The 22,060-nt window shown below is 35.5% G+C and overlaps 1 protein-coding gene across 1 annotated transcript in view; it reads right to left on the reverse strand.

Annotated features, from left to right (window-relative positions):
* Nucleotides 1–22,060, reverse strand: part of EXOC2 (exocyst complex component 2) — a 128,665-nt gene that overhangs the window by 33,938 nt on the left and 72,667 nt on the right. Inside the window, exons 14-23 of the mRNA XM_042049176.1 lie at nt 20,347–20,415; nt 19,926–20,083; nt 16,727–16,848; nt 13,094–13,155; nt 10,760–10,840; nt 9,787–9,846; nt 8,872–8,933; nt 7,907–7,973; nt 5,775–5,891; nt 1,766–1,907 (exon numbers count right to left, since the gene is read on the reverse strand). Of these exons, the coding sequence (XP_041905110.1) occupies nt 1,766–1,907; nt 5,775–5,891; nt 7,907–7,973; nt 8,872–8,933; nt 9,787–9,846; nt 10,760–10,840; nt 13,094–13,155; nt 16,727–16,848; nt 19,926–20,083; nt 20,347–20,415 (940 nt within the window). The remainder of the gene's footprint in view (nt 1–1,765; nt 1,908–5,774; nt 5,892–7,906; nt 7,974–8,871; nt 8,934–9,786; nt 9,847–10,759; nt 10,841–13,093; nt 13,156–16,726; nt 16,849–19,925; nt 20,084–20,346; nt 20,416–22,060) is intronic.

A 22,060-nucleotide genomic window follows, 5' to 3' on the forward strand; every position in this document is an offset into this window, starting at 1 on the left:
GGGCAGACTGGGCATCGGTCAGTTGGTGGGAGTGACTATTTTTCATTTGCATCACTTGTCTTTCTTTCTTCTTCCTGGTGGTTTATTCGTTATTTTCCTTTTCATTAGAATTTATTATTATTATTATTATTTTATTTCAGTTACTAAACTGTCCTTACCTCAACACACTTTTTTTTACTTTTACCGTTCTGATTTTTTCCCTTACTCCACCAGGGCAGGAGGGGAATGAGAGAGCAACTGTGTGGTGCTTAGCTGCTGGTTAATCATGATACTTTCATACCAATAGTCAACAGAGTACATTTGACAGAGGTTAATTAATCAGAAAGGTAGTTCATCAAGGTGGAGAAGCACAGAAGTGTCTATATGTTCCTTTTTAACATGTCTAGCTTGGGGATTAAAAAAAATCCCCAAACAACTTTTCTACTATTTTGAATTGGCCAACACTATCATATGTAATCCTAAAAGGGTGTCTCTAATATTCACTGTCATCAATTTTTGCTGGAAAGTTCCGGAGAAAGTATGTAAACCAACAATAAACAGGACAACAAGAAGGCTAAGGCCCACCTCTACCAGAAATTCAATATTCCCTTTAAACAAAAAAAAGACTACAAAATAATCCTAAAGGCAATGTGAACCTAGTAAATACATGCCAATGCACTAGATCAAGAAATGAGAATATAAAAAGCTGACACAACTTCTTTGTCTTGGTTAGCTGGTGGGAATCCAAACGTGCCAAGTGAAAACATACTTCAAATATGATGATAAGTTATGAATTATTCAGACACATTTTTGAATGTGCAAGATGAGTATCTAAGTTATTTCCACAGTACATTGTATCACAGAGTATATTCTGAGCACAAAAGTACTAACAAGAGATGGAAGAGACACTTTTCTCTAAAGCAATAAACTCTAAGATCCTTGTGGTTTTAAGCAAACAAGCACCTGCAGCTCTTGATTCACAGATTGCCAGTGTGCTTCTTGTAATTACCTCCATATCCAATTTTTAAATACAACAGAATTTTTACTAAGTCTGCCATAGACAACTCTATGAAAAAATCAAAACAAGAATGTACAAATTGATTAAGACAAGATCACCTTCAAAATGCCATGTACTATGTCACTGCAACTAATTTCTACTTGGTATTAACCAGGCATATATGCGATAGGGGATTTAAATGTATCGGTTTTACATAGGACAAATTACATGTTCACAGGACCTAAGTGCGCAAAAAAGGCAGACTTATTTATATTATGCTTCCTCAAAATAGAGGATCTTAAAGAATCTGAATAATGACTAACATCTCAGTCATTTTAAACACCTTATACCTGCCCTTCAATGGCAGTTTGCTGAACTACTGTTATAATGTGCATTTTCTCATAATTTTACCTTTTCAGAACTGTAATTACATCTATTATCAAAGTAGCCAGATTCTATTAGAAAATATCCCAAACTACCTCAATGAATTTCATTAGAAAATAGCAAAGATGGCTTTTATAATTCTTTCTATTATATATAAGCAATGAAGCAAAATAATCACAAAAAACAAGTATTAAAGAGATTATCAATAATGAAAGCAGCTTTAATCATTTGGGGGTATTTGAAAAATGATTTAGGAATTAAGTAAAGTCTGTGAGAAAGAACTCATAATGAGAACATGTCAAAAGTTAAAAACACCGACTAGAAAAAAGTTTTTAATTGTACAGTATATTTTAGCTCCTATCAATCACTGTTAAAATCATTTGAGTTTAATAAGCAGGTATTTACCTGTTGGAATGAGACAATCTTTCCAGTCAAAATATCCTGCATAAATGCCAGGTTCTAATGACCCAACTATTGGATCCGCCTTGAATTCAATGTACATTTCAAATAGTCTTTGATCCAGCTCTTTCAAGGATTCCATACTAACCTAAAAGATTAAATGAAAAAAAGGAAAGAGAAAGATGGTAAACAGTCATTAACTAAAAGAATTTAATCACACGCCCAAAAAATTTCCTCATGTCTTCTTTAATTTCAGCAAAAGGCAGCAATTATTGACACATTTCAATTCATAATTATGTACATAAAAACTTAAGAACTTCCATATTATCTGTCCATCCTACCCAGTATAATTTTTTTCCTGATTGTATTCAGCAATCGACATTTTCGTGAAAAACACAAGGAATGCCTAAGCAGGCAGATATCTACTGGCATGATTTTTTTTTCCTGCATGTCAGGAGGTCCTTATCTTGCAAAGTAAACAACTGAATTTTGTGAATGCTTTAAAATATTTAAAAATAAAAATTTCTGTCATTAAACATTAAGATTTTTATGTAATACTTCAGATCTATAAATTTTAATTTTACGATTTCTCAATGTGTTTAAAAAATACATGATTTATTAGGAGTCTCTGTCTTCTGAAACTGAACATATGGACTTCCCCTCTCTACTTCAACAAATCTCTGTACAATAGAACCATAAGCTGCATCACATTAACATCTACAGAATTCTTCTCTTTGACAGCTCTCCATGCATTTTTTTGTAATTCACAGAACTCAGCCACTCTGAAAGCTGAGGGGATATGGATAGTTTGTTAATTGTATCTGAACAACTTTAATAAAAAGCCTTGTATAAAATTTAAACACAGCTTCTACAAAAAAATTCTGTAACGCAATGTAGAACATCAGTACCTAAATACAGTAATGGATGCTATATGCAAATAAAATGAAATTAAAATTAAGATATAAATATCATGTGACTTCTGCTGAAATGTATTTACCTATATAAATAAGAGCTGAAGCAATACAAAAATAAAGCTTTTAAACTAGTGTTCATTTTCCTCAGCAATTAGGGGAAAAGGCACACACGCACACGCACGCATATATATGAACAATAATTTCCAGAATTAAAGGGGTTTAAAAGTGAGGTCTGCTTTAAAAGCAAGTCTCTAGATCAGACTGGGAATTCAGAAGAAGAAAAGACTCCTTACCATTCCTTTCTAGGGATTTAATACTGCAAACTGCAAAATAAGGGTTGAAACTTATTATTACAGGCATGTCTCTAAATTGTGTTCTATTCTGGCATGCCTACATTATTAAATGAAGAGAAAAAGGAACTGCAATATTTGAGTCAGGAACAGAGGCAGAGAAGTCTTCAGGAATGAGATCACAAGGGTAAGGGAAAACAGTTGTTACTGATGAAAGTTGATGTTAGGAAAGTTGGGATGGTGAAGTAGGTGCTCAGAAACAAGACACACCACAACTTTCCTGCTTTTGTAGGTAATGAACCTTCTTTGATTTGTACACAAGAGGATCTCTATCCCAAAGGCAAGTTTTCTATAAGGCATGAGAAGATCAAGGCTATTTTCTTCCTCTTTTCCTTCTACCTGACTGCCATTTTAAAAGAAGAACACATTTTAAAAGGTACAGAAATCTTGCTCTTTTTTCCTCTTACACAGGTTTCAAGACATTTGTCACTTAAATTTCTTATGATTAGGGAGAGTAACAACCCTTAGACCATTCCTATTTAGCTTTGAACTAGGGGGGAAAAATAAGTTTGAGTGCCAAGTCCCTGGAAATATGCACCCATTCAAAGAATCTGTAAAACAACTGCTTCAATGTTCCTTAGCAAAGTGTTTTAGAATTAAGGAATTCCACCGTCCACTTCTGCAGCCATTCACTACAAAAGATCATCTGCACATTCAGTACAGGTTTTTTTGTTTAATACAAGTTATCCTCAACCTGTTTCAGGTTCAATACACAATTAAGATAGTGGTAACCTGGTTTTTCAGCTGGTGGAAAGATTGCAAGAAAGAATGAACAATTAATCTGAAAGTATTTTGAGCCCAGGACTGGGGGAGAGAAGCAGCAGAAGTCCTTAACATCAACCATCTACACCCATTTTCCTGATCCTTAAGTGGGTTTAATGCTCACAAAAATTACACGATTCTCACATTGTTTGTCTTTCTGCTATGAACATTCCTGTGATTACAGTTTTCAATTCTTGCATTAAAGTCATTTTGAGCCTCTACCCTTCTACCTTATCTAATTATCCAGAACTGTGGAAACAATTTTATTCAGAAGCTTAATCAATAAGCTTGGATGAATTTTATGGAATATATCTTTTTTTCCACTTCCTAATTGAATAAACTGATGATAAAAAGTTGAATTAAAGAATCTCCACAGAGAAGTACAAGAGTCATGAGTATGTGCCAAGGTAGCATGTGCTAAAAGCACAGTGTAATGTTTGGCTGCTTTATGTAATTTTGTATTTGGAACACTAAGAAAAAAAATTGAAATAACCATATAGAATGTAAGGAAATGTTCTTGGCTACCATTTTATAATTTCTGTACTTCAGAATATTAGATAATAATCACTTCCCTACTAACAAAGGCAACTTTAAAAAGACCAACCCAATGTAAGAATAGATAGTTTTTTCCTAAAACACAGTACAAAATTCACTTTAAAATTAAATTTATAAAGCTGACAGAATTTAAAAGTATAATTTAATTTCAGTCTTCTCAGATAAAAACTAGTCTTTAAAAAAAGTTTGCCAATTCTTTATTACAATTTTTTAATCTAATATTTAAATAAATTAAAAACTTTCAGAAGTTTAGGTGACAGAACAAAAAACTGAAACTATCAACCCACCCCTCTAAACATCTATGAGCTTCCATTGTCATTAAAAATAAAGGGCTCAAAAATTGCCCTTTTGTGATGACTATCTAATTAATCCAAACCCTCCCAGCTGGCATTACCAACTGATGTGTCCCATACATGCAGTATTGCACCAGTCAGAGCTTTCAAAGGGTTAACAGAGACTGGAAATTAATCTGCCATTTCAACACCTGAATTTGGTAATTTCTAAACATACCAAACTTTTAGTGGCACTACTTTGATGTGGCTGTGCAAGGCAGGGTGTTGAACACATACATAACAGATGTCTTAGCTGCTTATATACACAACACTAACTGTACCGAGCTCAACTCGGTAGCAAAAAATGGCACTATCCAGAGTAATTTTCTATATTGTGCTAACCATACAAATCACAGCAATCCCTTTCAAATGCTATTCAAAACTATTTAGGCTGTAGAAATTCAAGCAACATTCAGGCATAATGGGACTAAGTATGTACTACATAGTTGAACAATCAATTTGAGTGAAATACTGTACTCTGTACTGGAAAAGATAACATTTTACTTCCAATCAACAAATATTTCTGTAAATAAACTAGCTTTATGGTCCTAAGGATTAAGTCACAACATTTCCCATAAGAAGTGATTAATCTTTACAAAAAGGCAGGAAAATGAGACAGCTACTGCCACCCACTTTGACATTTTCATTCTTTGAAAAAGAAAAAACAACAAAACCCCCCCCTAAAACACAACAAAAAACCCGTGAACTAGTTTATGAACAAGAGCTATCAGTAATGCAGATTTCCAGAAGAAATAATTTATCAAGTATATTCCTGAGATAACAATCTTTTACTCTCTGCATTGAGAGAACACAGTGACATTAAACAGCTTTACTAAGAAATCAGATAAGCTCTGCCATTGAACACACAAGTCCTGAACAAGAGCTCACATTTTCTACACCAGCTACTTAAGCCCTGTAAGAACACACAGAACCATATCCTTGTTGTTGTTGTGTCCAACGGATGCTTGGAGCCCCACCCATTTATGGAAGGCTCACCCAAGAGTCATTTTGGATGTCTGGACACTTGCACCTACTTTCCACAGAAAGTAAACCAAATAAAAATCTTCAAGCAATGCTACTTCATTCCAGTGCTCTCACTTACTTGAGTTATTTTATCAACACCTTGGAAGCCATGTTTCTCAAAGTGTTCAGCTATATTTAGGAAGGTATGACGTTCCAGGTAACGGCAGTTACTAAGCGCAATTAAAAGTCTCTGCTCCTAAAAATTTAAGAGAAGAAAGAGTATACCAGTTAAAAAAAGAAGCATCAGCATAACCAACACTGTAAATGTACACAAAGTACTTTACTGACTCTCTGTGCATAATAAACATCCTCATAAATAAAGTGGGGTATGAAAATACTTTTGTCAATAAACTACTGAGAACTGAATGAGTATCAGGTATGATGACTGAACATGCTTCTTCTTATAGGATCCGGACCATTCATTGGAACAGTTGTGACTAATACAGAATTGTGGTTAAGACTTCTTTACAAAAATTAGGTTTGGACAGCTTTCCAGGAAGCTGTTTCTGGATTTTACTTTGTTTCAAGAAATACACTAAGAATTATGACCATCATAAAATCAACTGAAGATCATCTTCACTTTCACATGAAGCTGGCTAAAACAAGAGAAGCAGGTACTGAACAAATGCACTCAACGACTCTAAAATACTAGAAGGCTCTGAAGTACGTTATATAATTTCAGCAATTGGAAGAAATTCTAGGTGGTTATAACTTAAGTCTGTTCTTCAATGATTTCTTTAACTACAAGGGAGGCAAATACATTCTGGAGTTGAGATATCACAACTGTCTTTCCCTGATCTTGATATAACAAGATACAGTTTCCAAGCAAAGAACCAAACAAGACAGAACAATTTAAATAGGTTGGGTCTTCCCTCTTCCTCTCTCCTTTTGATTGCAAACTATTTTTCTACCTCAGATAAAAGTTAAAAATCAACCGAGAAAATATTTTGAAAACAAAATTATCTGACAATGAAGTCACCATAACAGCACTGATCTGATTAAAAATGGTATTGGTTTTCAGACCCAGAACTCCTGACAGTTTTGTATTTCACTAATATGATGACTAGGACTGAGAGTTGCCTTCTACTCTAAGTTATAATCAGTCAGTATGCAGACTATTCGAAAAATGAGAATTTAAAAAATGCAGTGACCAATCTTACTCCAATCCTTCACTTTCTCTGTTCTCATTCAAGAAAGAGAAGACAAAATGTCTTGTGATTTACATAAGAAAATGATACCATGGAACTATGAAAGCCAGACATTGTCTAAAATGATAATTTCTTTTTTTTTTTAAGTGTTTGTACCTATGACATATGGGAAGAAGCCACAGCCACAAGTTAACAATTAATATCAAATCTTATGTGTTGCAAGAATAAAATGATATAAAGAACTAATTATTATAGTCTACAATTATTATATTATATTATATTATACAATTATTGTATTATTATAGTCTACAATTCAGAAACTTGCCCAAATTTGGCAATCTGTGATTCTTTATTGTAGCAGAAATTCTTATTGCTCTTGTAAATTAGGCACAGTTGGGCTTCTGACAACATTTAAAACCTGTACTAAGGAATATTAATTTCAGAAGAGGTTCTCATAGGTTTCTTGCAGGTGAAACCTACATTTTTTCACCAGCTGCTTAACTGGAAGAAAGTGCATTCACCAAAGTGTCAAGAATATTAAAAATCTTTTTCCAACTTCCTAAAACCCCAAAATCAAACAAGTCAAACAAATAACCAACACTTACTCTCAGTAAATTTTCTGGGGAAAACTGTATTACTGAATATCTGTATCTTCACGGGTTCTAAAAAGTAACTAGTAATCAGACTGATTCTAATCTAAAACAAGCTCATAAATCAAAAGTCAAATCCTCAGCTGACTTAACGCCAGTGCAATTTTCACTGGTTTCTGTGACACCATTTTAGTTTCTGAGGACTCACTTTCAAATATCATTTTCATGAGTTACCTTAACATAGTACACTAAGATACCATAAAAACCAGTGTTTTCAATAAGAACCTTATAGCCTTGTATTTTCTCATGCTGATGTGTCTAGGAAATGCCTATAGAATACAAAATTGTTCTCTATAAAAAAGGAAAACGAAATAAACAATATTTATAAGAGCATAACAATAAAAAAGAGCTACATCCCTGTATCTCTGAGAAATACTTTCACACCAGCTTTTAGAAATAAAAGCCAAACTTACTGAAGAAAGACTTGACTCTTCATGAATGCTTCCAAACAAATCCGGAGATGAAACATCAACTGAAAGACTAGGAATTTTGGTCAAAAAGTAAGCAGTATGGTGCTTTTGATTATTTGATACATGGTGGATTCAAATGAACAGGAATGAAATGGAACCTTGTTTCAAACCCCTCTTACAATAGATAACAAAGCAGCCCATGTTCAATTTTTCCAAGATGCCCACAAAGCCTGCAGGAGGAGCTTGGTGGTCTGATAGTACCATTCTAGCTACAGACCTTTCCATTCCTTCCTAAAGCATTTTTCTTTTCTATAATTTCTCTGTTTTGCCACAGATTCTGTTTTTACACCTATCCAGCCAATGGTCATCTGAGTAGGAAGAAAAAGAAATTGCATTAAAACCATAGTTAATTTGCCCTTTCTAATGCATATTGCTCTATTTGCCAAGTCTCTGGCTTTTCACAAACAAATGTTTGTAACTCCTGGAAGCTCAGGCTACTCTGACTTGTTTTGATCTCTAAAGTAAGTGGCTCATAAGCATTTATTGAACAAACAACTTTCATGAATTTAGCAGAAATACCAATAGAATCAGTAAAAAAAACCAAGGGAAGAAAAGATAGGCAGGGGATGTTTCACCATGACTGGACGTTACTTAGTGACAAGTGCAACTGGTTCCATGTAAAGTCATGTCAAAACCAACACATCTGCTTCAACAGCTTCTGTCACTGAATAAAATGGTATAAGTACTGTAATACTGATTATCTTGTACAATCTTTATTACATGATGCCACACAACTTTTTTTGACATAAAAAGTACCTGCTCTTATTCCAAAGCATCACTACTCAGAGGCAAAAGCATTCACAAGAAATATGAAATACAGAAAGGATAAAACCACACCCCACTGAAATTAAAGACTTGCATCCACAATTTCAGAATACTACACACAAATCCTGTTTCTTTTTACTTACTGTGATGTATCTATGTCACCATCAGGTTTGGTGCTCAGTTGTTCCAAACAGTCTATAAAGCCCTAGGAAATAATAAAGCACGATCTAAATTTTTTGCCAGAACTAAAAAAAGTTCTTAAATTCACTTTTACTACAGTCAATAAAAGCAGAATAATCATCATCACCTTTTTTTGTCTTAAACCTTACATAAATACAGTAACATTTTAGTTACTACTTTTGAATGCGTATTTTCTATTTTGTATGCATCATAGTTTACTTGTAGGAAAACACAGTAATTTTCAATACTGGTAAGTCATTTTCATGATGCATGTCTAAAATGATGCAGTGATGATCTGCTGATTAGCATGGTTAACAGTTTTCACATGTTCAGTCTGAACAGTGGATCCCAACTAAAACTTGCAGAAGCCTCACTAGAATCCTTTTATTGCTTTGGCTCATGATTTCTTATTTGAGGAGACTATTAAAATGCTTGAGAAACCGAAAGAATGCTATTACCTAATTTCAAATCAATTTAAAAAAATCCGATTATGTTACAAAGAACACTGTTTTCTGATACAAAAATTAAAAGCCAGATCTTCAGCTGATGAAAATCAGCATCTCTCCTCTCACTGCAGCATATAGATGTTAGATAGCATCAGGTCAGCACGTGTCAATTGTCAGCAAAATCTTGAACAATCACATTCAGTAAAATACTTGAATATGTCACTTACCCTCAGAGGATTTGCCATCCCCAGATTTAGCTAGTAAGCTCTACCTACTTTTAAAGTCAAACATTTCTCAGCATGCCTGAGTGTACCAGAGGAATAACACAGTCATCAACTTAAGATACCTTTCGGGAGGTGGATAAGGTACAACGCGCACATTTTTGATGGTCATTTGTTTTGACAATTTCATACTTCAAAGTGCTCAAGTTACCTGCATGATCCCAATGCTTAGCTGGCACACATCCTCCTGTGTTTTCTGCTGTTGGAAAACCTGCAGATGCAAGCATATTATTTCAGCAGAACAGCTTCACATGGCATTATTCTCAAGGAAGGCCTGAGTAACTTATCCCTAAAGAGATGACACAATTAAAGGAATGGCTGCTGGGACACTGTTTTCTTATGCATCAATTTCAATTTTTCTCCATCCTAAAGATGGGAGAGAGAATACAAGTCCCAGTAAACAGTTTGATAAGCATGAGGAGATAACACAGTAAAAAGAAGGAAGAGCTTGTACACGTGATATGTGTCATTGTTGGCTAATGGAATTGTAGCAAAAACTCCCAGGATATTTCAAGGTCTTTATGTCCTAAAAAGAAGGATTCATCATGCAGTTAAATTCACTGCAGATTCTTTTCAATAATGTTCATTAAGAAATAGACAAGCTAGTCATAAAGATTAATGTGAGGAGAGAGAAAAAAAACCAAGAGAGTTTGAAAAAGTGTTAAACTCCCTTACAACACTGAAACCTGAAAGAAAACATCCATGTTTCAATCAATCAGGGCCTCAAGGCACTGAGTAGAAGGGGACAAAAAGTTGAATTTAAGTCCTTCAAGTAATTTGGATCCAATACTGAGTGAAGAGTAACTCCTAGGAATGGCCTCTCCCTTTTTTATTTTAGATTTAATGTCTACTGCTATCTGAAAATAACATGAGTAGCATTTTTTTTCAAAAGAACAGCTCTAAGGATTTAAATATAGCTTCAATATGCCCCATACACACAAATTACCCTTAATAAAGGAAGCACAAACATAAGTCTAAAACCTAGCACAAGTGAAAAGGTGTACATGGGAAAAAAAATAAAGAGGAAAGTTATATCCTTGGATCATTCTCTGAAAGTTCTTTTAATATAAATTACTAGTGGTTTCAGAAGAAGGACAAAAATGAAACCATAATTCAAAACTTACACTGGCTTCTCCAGGTTTGCAGTCCAGCACAGTTTTAAGAGATTGCAAGGAATGAATAATGCACTGTTCAAACTGGGATGGCTGAAAGTCAAACAAGTTGTTAGCTGTAGATATGCATGCTAAATATACACTACACAAATACATAAAAACTTAAAAGCTATATGGTAAGCTCTCTATTTCCAAATGATCCCAAATAAGGGGTGGGGGGAAAAAAAAATTCACACTTCATATATTACCAGAGGATCCTTTCATAGTGATACACTTCCGTAAGTAAGTTGTCTACAGAATTATTAGCATAGATCAATGTACATTTTTTTATCCGAATGACAGACTTTAACACCAAACAGCCTCATATAAAAGGCTCATGAAAGCTTTTTAGAGCTGTTTGTAGCCTTACAGATGCCTGTTGACACACTCTTTCCTCCACTCCTTGATCTGAGCTGGGATAGAATTTTACCACAGATGTGCAGTATTTCTGCGTTGTATTTCAGCAAAAGGTTTCTAAGAAAATTGGACTGAAGCTGCTTTCAAATGGAACAAAAAATGGTTTGAGGGGCTGTTGTTTACCCTCAGGTTTCCAAACCTGAAATATGAGTGTCTGGATAACATGTATCAATTTCATCCTGAAAGAGCCAACAAGTTCACAGAAGAGTCATCAGTCACTTTTTCCTTGTCCTTCTCTCTTCCCTGGTAAGTCACACTTTTTTTTTTTTTTAATGCATCTGTCTGCTGGTATTGGGCAGGGACCTGTTGTGCAGGGCAACGTGAAGAAGTCACTGCTCCAGAAGAGAGGCATCATCTTACTGGATTTGGGTCAAAGAAGTGGACAAAAAAGTTTGTAAGTCCTGTGAACTTGCTTTTCATTCACTAGATAGTTTATGGCATGACACCAACTTCAGGCTTGGGAGTAACTTTTATTTCTGTAAATAAGAGGTGGAGGTGGATTGTGAAACTGATGCTCACATGGCAAAATGAAAACCATGAAAAAAGCCACTAAGACAATCTGTATTTAGTATTTTTGGATCCCCTAAAAGAAAAAGGCCAGTAGTAAAGTGCTGCTCTTGGGTTTTCGCTTCCACACTATAAAATACCACATGTCAAGAGAGGAAAGCTGTTTAGACATGTGATTCCTTGGATATTATGAGGCTGAGAAAACCTGGTTCTGTGTCTCACTGCATCTTTTACCTGGAATATAAATTATAAAGGGGTCCTCAACCAGTATTTCCTGCAAACTTAAAATACAGTTTCTACCTCAAGCCCAAAATGTCCCCAGAGATACTGCCTGGCCCTTTTTTATACTGTTGCTCTATTATTACCACAATGAACTCTACTTTCTTGCTATGACAAAACATAGTCAACTTCCACCTTTAAAATTTGGCATGTTTCAACCATGGCCTCAAAAGGTATCTAGGGAAGTGTTGTATACAAGGAATGAATGGATGATTTCTAAGTAGAAAAAAGTCTTAAGCAGTTTTTTAGTAAAGATGGGTCAGGATACAACACAAGCATAAAGAAACAACACTTTTGTGGAAGAACCTTCCCCCTGCCTTCATTCAGCAGATGAACATAGTGAAAAACAGAAAAGTTAAGGGACTTGCCCATGGCAGCAGCAACCAAAATCAAGACCAGAAGCTGTAAATCTGGTTATAGTACTACAATTGACAACAACACTTCTTCCTACAGTATGCATATTGTGACTGCTTAATGTACTCCTACTCAACTTCAAACACATATTTATAGAAGCAAATAAGAAGAACTAAAAAAGTCTGTGGAGCATTCCCTTAGATAACATACACAAAGCAACTCTCCCTCCCACAGGCCTTTTCTGCTTTCGCAGATTGTTTTTAAGTCACACCTACAACATACTTGCTGTGTTTTAGGCATTACTCATTACTGTTTATTTCCAGAAAGCATCTCACTAATTTATCTGAATTTGGTTTCAAGTCATCGGTTGTTTGCATGTAGGCAATCTCCTAAATTAGTTGCTTTTCAGTTCAATTTCTCATTATAAGTGACCTATTTATTTAGCTACAGACCAGTTCCATGGTAGTGTGCCTACTAAGTTTTGAAGCATTTTGATGTGAACTGAACTTGTGACCTCAAGTATGATTTTTTACTTTGATAAACCATTCAAATATGTAACCATTCAAACAATTAAAAACATTTTTTTAGCTTCTCATATTTTCATATTTTAATAAAATTACAGACACCAGTCTGCACGCATACAGATGAAGTCCAAAGTAATTTAAATTTCTAAGAATATAGAAATCATTACACATGCAAAAAAAAAAAATCCAGCAAAGAAAGTGCGTACAAGACACGAAATATACCCACCAACGATGTCAAACCTTCGTTGTCAACAACCCAGTCCTCCTTTTCAGCTAATCTCTTTATATCTGTAAAACAGAGTAATAGGGGAAAGATGGGATGGGTGGGTGGGGAGAGAAGGTATAAATTTTCATTATTAAAAACTCCTTGAACTTGAAAAGATAAACCACAGACACTGGGACTGCAATGACTAGGCATACAAGCAAATAGCACTACAAGCTTCAAAGCCTTCAGCATTCTCAAATGACTAAGAATGGAACTCACACATGGTGTGCTGGTGACTCCACACAGAGAAGCACATCTATGATACATGGCAGGACTTGCATGAAGCCCATCATTTACTGGAAAGCTTAGAATTAAAGGAATATTGTGAAGGCTTTGGTTTGTTTTTATTTTGTAAATTTTTAATCACAATATAAAATACTTCATCTAAGAATCCAAGTCTCTAATCTATTACACTCTAGCTCTTAATTAAAATGAAAGAAAACTGACTAGCATTTTAGTAAAGACAGAAAGGACAGCATATAATTCATATTCAGAACTGTAAAAGAGGCACGGGGTCCCCACGCAGGATTAAAGATCCACAGTGCTAGATTTTCTTCAAAAATACATAAAGAGATATGCAAAAAGCACTCTCTTCCACTACCCAGAAGGTGTTAACTTACACAGGCTTACTATACAACTACTTATTGGGATGTGAATCCAAAACTTACGCACTATAAAAACACAATTCCTTTAGGGATGGCATGCATTGTGCATCATCACTGTGTTTTGGGCTTAATTGAAGTGTAAACAGAACAAAGATCAACTGTGTGCAGTTTGTGGGGCTTTGATATACTTTTCCCACACACAAAGTACTCATCAGAAGTGCCTGCACACCATGAAACTCCCTTTTAAATGAGTAAAAATTTCAGTGAATTGTCATCTCTTCTAAAAATCCAAGAAAGGAGGATAACTAATGCATGCTGAAAGGTATCTTCAAAATCTTAGTGCTTTCTGCAGCTAAATTAAGAAGCTTAGTTATAGTGTCATACTCTGCAACTCTCACGGAAGTATAGGCTCAGTGAGGATAAAAGGCATTAAGGAATTGTGCAGAATAATTACACTGCTCACTTTCCTACTTAATTCAACTGATATTCTTCTAAAGGTTTAGATTGTGCTGGTCAGCCTTTACATGCTTGTGTGGCTGCTCAGTTTTGCATTCTGTTCTTAGCTAATACAAATATAAATCCCACCAAATTTCTTTCTCATATTTCACTGCTCATCAAATTCCAGTCAAATACAATCACGTAAACCCCCTGTCTAGTCTGGCATTCACATAATTTCTCTTTCATGACCTTTATGACCAGTGATCACATAACAGAAGGGAAAGAACACAGACTGCCTTCTCAGGGCCAGTGTGTGTATATGGTGTTTATCATAAGACAACAAAAAAACCCGGTGCGTGGGCAGGTTTACTATAGTTGAAAAGCTAAAGTGTTCTATTGAATATTTTAACTACATCTGAATATTTTAACTACAGCTGAATGCCTTTACCAACTTACAACATGCAGCAAAAGATGAGACTGAAGTTTATATTGGCACTTATATTTTGAGATATTTAGAGGGGTGAAATTCAAGTCCAGGAGGAGCTTTTTTGTATTGCAGATAAAGCTATATTTATGTATTGCAGATATAGCTACTTCTGAGATACATTTACATAGCTCCATGAGAATATCCATTACCTGTTCTTTCACTCGTTCTCCAATAATAAGAGTTTTTTCAAGGGCCCAATCAACCTGGTCATGTGCAGAAAAAAATCCCCACTATCTAAATACATTCCAGAAATACAATTTTGCTTCAGTAGGCAAAGAAAAAAAAGCCAGGCCCCAAAGATACCGCATGCAATGCATGGAATGAGAGTTATGATACAAGCAGGTATCTTTCCTCCTGCTTGATGCTATAGCCAACACACAGAACTGCTTCACTGATAGGGGATGGAAGCAGCGCTCGAGGAAGGCTGCTGTTATGGCTAGACAAAAGAGAGCGACATTATCCAGCCAATAACACATACCAGCATCTCTAGGGATCTGAATTCTTTTGATTCAAGAAAGAAAAGTATGAAATGCTTTTATTAAAGACTAAGGTGCAGATTACCATAGGAGTTTTTCTTACACAAAATGTGTAGCCAGCAATCAGAATATGCAGAGCAGAAACTCTGCATCCAAACAAAGAACCGGGCTATTGCCATGATGCAACAAGTAGGCAAAACTAGTAAGACAACAGAGTTTTTCATCACTGATCACATATTGGAGCTCTCTGGACTGTGCAAGAGAAACTAGATAGGTAGGTCAGAGACTGGATAAGCTGAGGACTGTCAAGAAAATGGTTGAGAGCTACTTTCTTCCTTTGAAACAGCAGGACATCTGAGGAATCACTCACAGTTCCTGGACAGAGGAATAAGTCAGTCCAATAAGACCATCCTCAAGTCACAATTAAAAGAAAAAAAATCTCTTTCACCTATCATTAAGAAAAAACAAACAATTGAACTCAATTGGGCTAAGGGATGAAAAGCAAAAATTACTTTCTCATACTTTTAGTGACATCTGAAATAGTGATAATACTTTACAGAGTTTTACAGAGTTTTAAGGAGACGACAACGTATGAACTTATCTGGCTGGCAGGCTTGATATTAATGCAGGAAAAGAATATTAATTGTGAAATGAGATTTAATAAAATAAGAGCCAAGAATGCAATTCAGATCAATATTGTAACAAATAAACCATAAATACCTAATGATTTGTTGTCACCAAAAGTTTAAAGACTTGCTTAATATTGCCACCTATGCTTGGCACACTCAAGCGTAGAGTAAAACCCTTATCTTCGTGTCAGCCTCCATAAAATCATATGTTAAAGATCAAAAGGGACTAAAATATAATACTAAAAAGCCCTAATTTTATTTAACATTGAGGGTAAGTAGTCTTTTGGAAAAAAACCCCACAGCCCTGCTAAGACAGTTAGTAGATCAATCTGCCCTGATTTTAGGAGAGACATTTATTTCTGGAAGATCTACTTCATTCAAATTTAAGTTTCAGAGACAGCAAGAAGAATGGCCCCACATTAGAGTCACATTAGATTTAGAGAATATGTTACTGGCCTTCACAATCCAGACATTTATGGCAAAAGTTGTGTACACAGTAGGAAGCCCTGGAGATTACAATGTTAGTAAAAAGCCCTGGAAACCACACAACTAATACTTCATAAATGGCTGCAAGATTTTTTTTTTTTTGTCCTTGGGGGTAGGACACTGCTTATTTAATTCTTCATGTTATAGAAAAACTCAAGAAAGAAAATAAATTATATTTCCAACACGGAAAAGCTGCATCATGAAAAAAATCACTTGTGTTGTAGAACTGTCTCAACCCTAAAGAAACAAGTCTAACTTACTCTATTTATTAGACTGAGGTAAGAAAATACTCATAACTTATTTCTGGAAGAAAAATGGAGTATTTGAGTAACTCTTGTGAGAGACTACAGAATCAGATGAGTCCGCTGCCACTACAACATCTGTAATAAACACGTTATTTTCCAGAACATGGTTTGGCCTAATTAGGGGCGAAAGAATGACAGTAAGCAAGGAGACCTGCAGCCTTCTATTACCTTCAGCTGTGTGCTGTAAGGTCACGATAATGCAACGTACACGAAGGTCCAGAATAAGATCCTGGATGATCTGAAGCATGTCATTGGGTATCTCGAGTGCAGTAAGAGACTCAGAACTAAGCCTGAAAAACAAATAAAGTTAGATGGAAGTGTAAATCTGAAGGGTTTTTTAAGCTGATATAACTACATTGAATTTTTCAGACATTTTCTGCATATATAAATACAAGAGCTCCATTCTCTGTGTATCTTTGAAAACCAATTATCCCATTCTGAGATGATCAATTATTTATTTAATTCTGAAGATTGTAAATGCAGATTTTTTTTTCCTCTAAGTTTACAATAATGTCATCACAGCAACATGCCACCTTTTTCTACCACCTTACACTTCCCTGCTTGTCTTTTTGCATCCATATCCTGTCCTCTGATCCAAGAATAATCCTTTTGGAGCAGAAGTAACTGGTTTTTTTTTTTTGTTTGTTTGGTTTTTTTTTGTTTGTTTGTTTTGTTTTGTTTTTCTTTTTAGGTGAACGCCTAGATCAAATACAAGATCTACAACAGGGTTTATGAGATTTTTTTTATTTGCATGAAAACAGTAGCAGTGATTGAACTCCCAGAGATGGTGATGTGGCTGTGCATCAGAGTGCTAAGAATATACACATTCAAGGAGCCAAAATACAGCCTACTGCACCATAAGCAGAATTAATTCACTGTTTTGCTTCCAACTCCGACCAGGTACAAATCACTGGTACTACAGGTAAGGATGGAGACACTAATTTCTGTTTTTCCTTTAGAAATAGTAACACAGCAGCTGCTTGCAAGAATTAGCATTTCAGCTTTTAAAGAAGAGGCTGCTGTTGTGCTCAGACTTAGTCAGGGGCACAGAGGGAGGTTCACTGCTTTTATCCAACTCCTGGATATATAAGCAAGGACAATTCAAAGGCAGTCACTGCCATCTGCCCTAATGATACTACTGAGGAAAGCACAGGTAATAGAAAGTGCCAAGGTGGAGAAATAGGAAGGTACAAGCAAACAAGTGGAACATTTCCAGTCATCCACCTGTAGGCTCCAGTTCCATACCCCCGGTATTGGGCAAAAACCACCAAACCCCCACCATTAGCCAGACTGCTCTCCACCCAGGACAACTACTGAATTAGTAGATTAAAAAAACCTATACTATCTCAGCCAGTCGGGAAACAGAATGTAAATACCCACCTGTGAGGAGTTTAAGTTACTTTAGACTGCACAGAAGACCTGTACTTTAGAGTTGATTCCATTGAGCACAGAGCTGTCACATCCCTAAAATCATCCTTTTTCTCATATAACACACCCTAACAAATGTGTACCTTTACACCTCTATAGTAAGGCAAAAGTCTTGCAGCAATGGCTCACTTGATTGCATAGTTCTAACTTATTCTCTGGAACCTATTCATACTGGGCTGTGACAGGATGGGGTACAAGAGAAAGACTGTGCTACCACCTGTGTGATACATACAAATATGTATGTGTGACATCAGCTGTGTGATACATACAAACAAGCAGAAAAATTAAGATCGCACAGATGTAACGGCAACTCCTTATTACCCAATATTGTGAGCTTTATCACTCTTAAACACAAGCAGAAAGCAGTAAACCATTTGTGAACTGACAGAAAAGAGTAAAATTCTGTCATGCGCTTCACAATGACTTTTAGCTACAAACTATGAAAAGAAGGCTTAAGCTATTACATAACTTTGCAACAGATAAAGGCCTCAGGCAATGTGTAGACTCTTCTTGGGAACAGCCCACCTTCATAATTAGTGTGAGTCACAAAATTTTTGTCAGACTGTCAAAGTGTGAGGGCTTGAAAATTAACGTACTTGCAGCATTTGCATAAACTTCTGACCCGGTCATCACCGATCAGGACCCTACGATAGCATGTTCCATTCCTCTTCTCCAGATGTCCCTTTTCTTCTCTACTTTTGATCACTTTGCAGTAAAGTCTAGCCCACTTTACTCAAGTGCCATCGCTACAAAAACAAGGTGGGGAAAGGAGTAGGAGGGAGAGAGGATTTCCCCAGATCTAAGTTCAGTTGTTCATTACAAGGGTAGTGCCCGGAAAGCAAAAGGAGATTCTCTGAAAGAGAGTCTTCTGTAACCTCAGCCTGGATCTTATCTCGGAAGGCAGGACCATGGCTAACCTTTAGAGAATCTGTTGGTTACATTTCCAAGCCAGTATTACACATGTGCAAGTGCTAAAGTCTATAATTCTATAATTTGAGTGAAACTCATGGCTTGCTTCCCATAAAAGGGCAACACTGGTGCCCCTTCATATCCTTTCATCACGTAGCAAGTCAGTTCCATCTTAAATTGAGAGCATTCCACAAAATTCAGCCAGAACAACAAACTTCACATGGAAATATTTTTCTACGTGGTTACAGTACAGAAAATTTAAGTGACAACAGACTGAGAGAAAGTGTTAAACAGACTTGACAACAGGTGGTTATCACCCCATCCACACTAAAAATATCTATACATGATTATACCCCCCCTTTCTTTTCTTCATCCATGCTTTGCTTGTTTCCGGCCTTGAAAACTCGAGATAAAAAGTACAGTATCATACCCAGGTACTACTCAGAAAGAGTAGTTACTTTCAGAAGATAGTGACAATTCCTGTAGTCCCCACAGACAAATGCAAGCAAATTCTTCATATTAGTGAGTCATTTTGCAATTAATGAAATTTGCATTATTAATTCTATAAAAAAATATAAGCAGGGTGACATTATAAGCAGGAGTATCACCTTCCATTAAACAACTGTAATGATACTAGAGTAAGAAACATGATATTTTCACCCATTTTGGCAAAGATGGGAAGACATGTAGCAAATGCAGCAAATAATTGCTTTCTACCCTAAAGAATCAAATCCTGTTTCATTCACAGAGTGTCTATGCTGTGCCAGGCAAATATTTTATTCAAACTTTTTAATAAGATGCTATGGGAAAAAAATGAATATATTATTATGTAATAAGACTATATCATGAGACATCAATAATTGCACACAGAATCCTAAATGTGACATAAGCAATTTTTTTGCAATCTTATTTTTGAAAATGTTAACATTCTCAAAACTTAGGGTACTTAATGAAATGAACAAAACTTTTTGTCTTATAGCACACAGATTGCAGGAATAGGAGGATTTTACAGGTCCAGAGACCCATTTACCTTACAGTCTGGATAATGTGTGTTAGCCACTGGCCAGAAAGTTCAGATTTCATTTCCCAGCCACCATACTGTCTTAATTCTCCTTCTCTGAGGCTGAATGGAAGCAAGGCTCCACGGATAAGTTTTACCAGAGAGTGCATCACTTCCTGAATCATCTTCTGCATCAGAAGAAGGGAAAGAAAAATCAAGGAAAGAGCTCTTCCAAGATGCTTAAGCAGCCATGTACTTGCTACATACAACAGGTAGCAATGTTAGATTTACAGGTAGCTCCATATGGTAGAGAAGAGAGGACAAAAAGGTATGAGGGTACACAAATGATTTAAGAAATTTTATTTTTCAAGGTGACACTAAAGAATCTTGCCATGAAGGACAAATGAAAGAAATTAAGGTTCTGCCCACCATATCTCCCCCAGCTACTTACCTTGAAATCATTTTGTCTTTGCCTAGCATTTTTCTTCGATCTTTCCATTTGGCCAGATTTTTCAGCAGTCTTGTGAAAATGAGAAAATTGAAAAGTGTAAGTATCTTATAACCACTGTTAAAATAATTCTGAAAAAGGGGGTTTCAAAGTGAAGAAGTGAAAACTGATGAGTTTATGATGTAATTACAAAAACTAACTCAGGGCATTTTACTAAGCAAAGAACATATACATATATCAATAAACTCTACTTACTGTAGGTAAGTACCCTAATGTTTAATTCTGAGGAAAAAATGTATGCTTAAGACAAAGTCAGAGACAAGCGTAAGAGTAGCTCAAGCAGTACAAACTTCCTGAGGTCAAAGTTTTCTCACTGCAGTGTTAGTGAGATCTAAAACATATAAAATATAGTCTAATTGTGCATCAAGTTTACACAAAGAAACTATTTTTTCAGCATGGAAGCTGACCAGAGAAAGACGCCAATGTGAAGTGGGAGACAATTTTTGGAACGACAATTTGGAAATGCAAGATGTGAGGGGGAGGGTTGCGGGGTTTTTGTTTGGTTTTAGGAACAGTATTTTGTTACAATGCTCTTTAAATAATTCAACTAATTGTAAAAGAGACTCTGCAAAATAAGCAGCATCTTCTTTTTCACTTATTTGAGAACAGAGGAACGTGAGTACACTTTGCATAAGACAGTTACAGTTGAAGAAAAACATGGTTTGACTAATAGTTTTCCTGTTTGTAGTTCTACCCTTCTGTGGAGACTACTGAGATCTCAGTAGAGCAAATTATATTGAAAAAGTTATTTCAAATCCTATGTGAAGTGCAGACGTTGAATTTAATACTTAGAAAATCTCCTATTCTATGTTTGTACAGCAACATCTACTGGACAAGAAGCGCAATAACATGACAGGAGTGCTCTCAAAGAGAATCAGTTTACTTTCAAATAACTCATTTGAAATGCTGTGTTTTTCAAAATCCCTATTTAGTTAAAGCATTTAAGATTTCTGAGATAAAATAAATAATTTGAAGTGAGCAAAAACTGCAGAAAAATAAAACTGCTTAACAGTTTTGGAAAATGCATAGCCATAAAACTCTTGTACGTTAAAGCTCTGAATTATACCATTGCAGACAAGGAGAACAACCTTCAAATTATTGCTGCATTTAATTTCCACTTCTCTCTTCCAAGGAATTAAAAAGAAAATAAGTTGTATTCCTTGAAACTTCAGATAGCAACTTTAAATTCACATTGGCTTACAGCTGGATTAAACAGAGCAATTCATAGATCTCTGATTTTTTTTTTTTTTTTTAGTGGTTTTGCTGAAGACCAATCTTAAACCTTTCCTGCACAGACAGACCAAAACTATCTTGTGGTAAGATCAACGGTTACTACTCACATTTGTGACTTCACCTAGAGTGATTCAAAGAACTCAACTTTTCAAACTGTTGAAATACCACACACATTTTTAACTGACAATGTTTTAAAGCATATAACTAACCTTTCAGAACTAAAAAGAACCCCCTCCCCACCAAAACCCTACAAACTGAACAGTAAAATACAATCTTGAAATGCATATGTGGAGATTTTCTTTCTACATTTCTAAAATGTAGAAGACTTGAATAAGCTAACTGGAATAACCCTCTATATCATTTTTCATAGGATATTTCTTAAAAAATGTAGCCATTGCCTTGCTTCCTGAATGATGATAAATAG

Source organism: Corvus kubaryi, unplaced genomic scaffold (assembly GCF_017639235.1).
Source record: "Corvus kubaryi isolate FWS band 111438036 unplaced genomic scaffold, C.kubaryi_AGA036_p1.0 69, whole genome shotgun sequence".
Taxonomy (NCBI): Eukaryota; Metazoa; Chordata; class Aves; order Passeriformes; family Corvidae; genus Corvus; species Corvus kubaryi.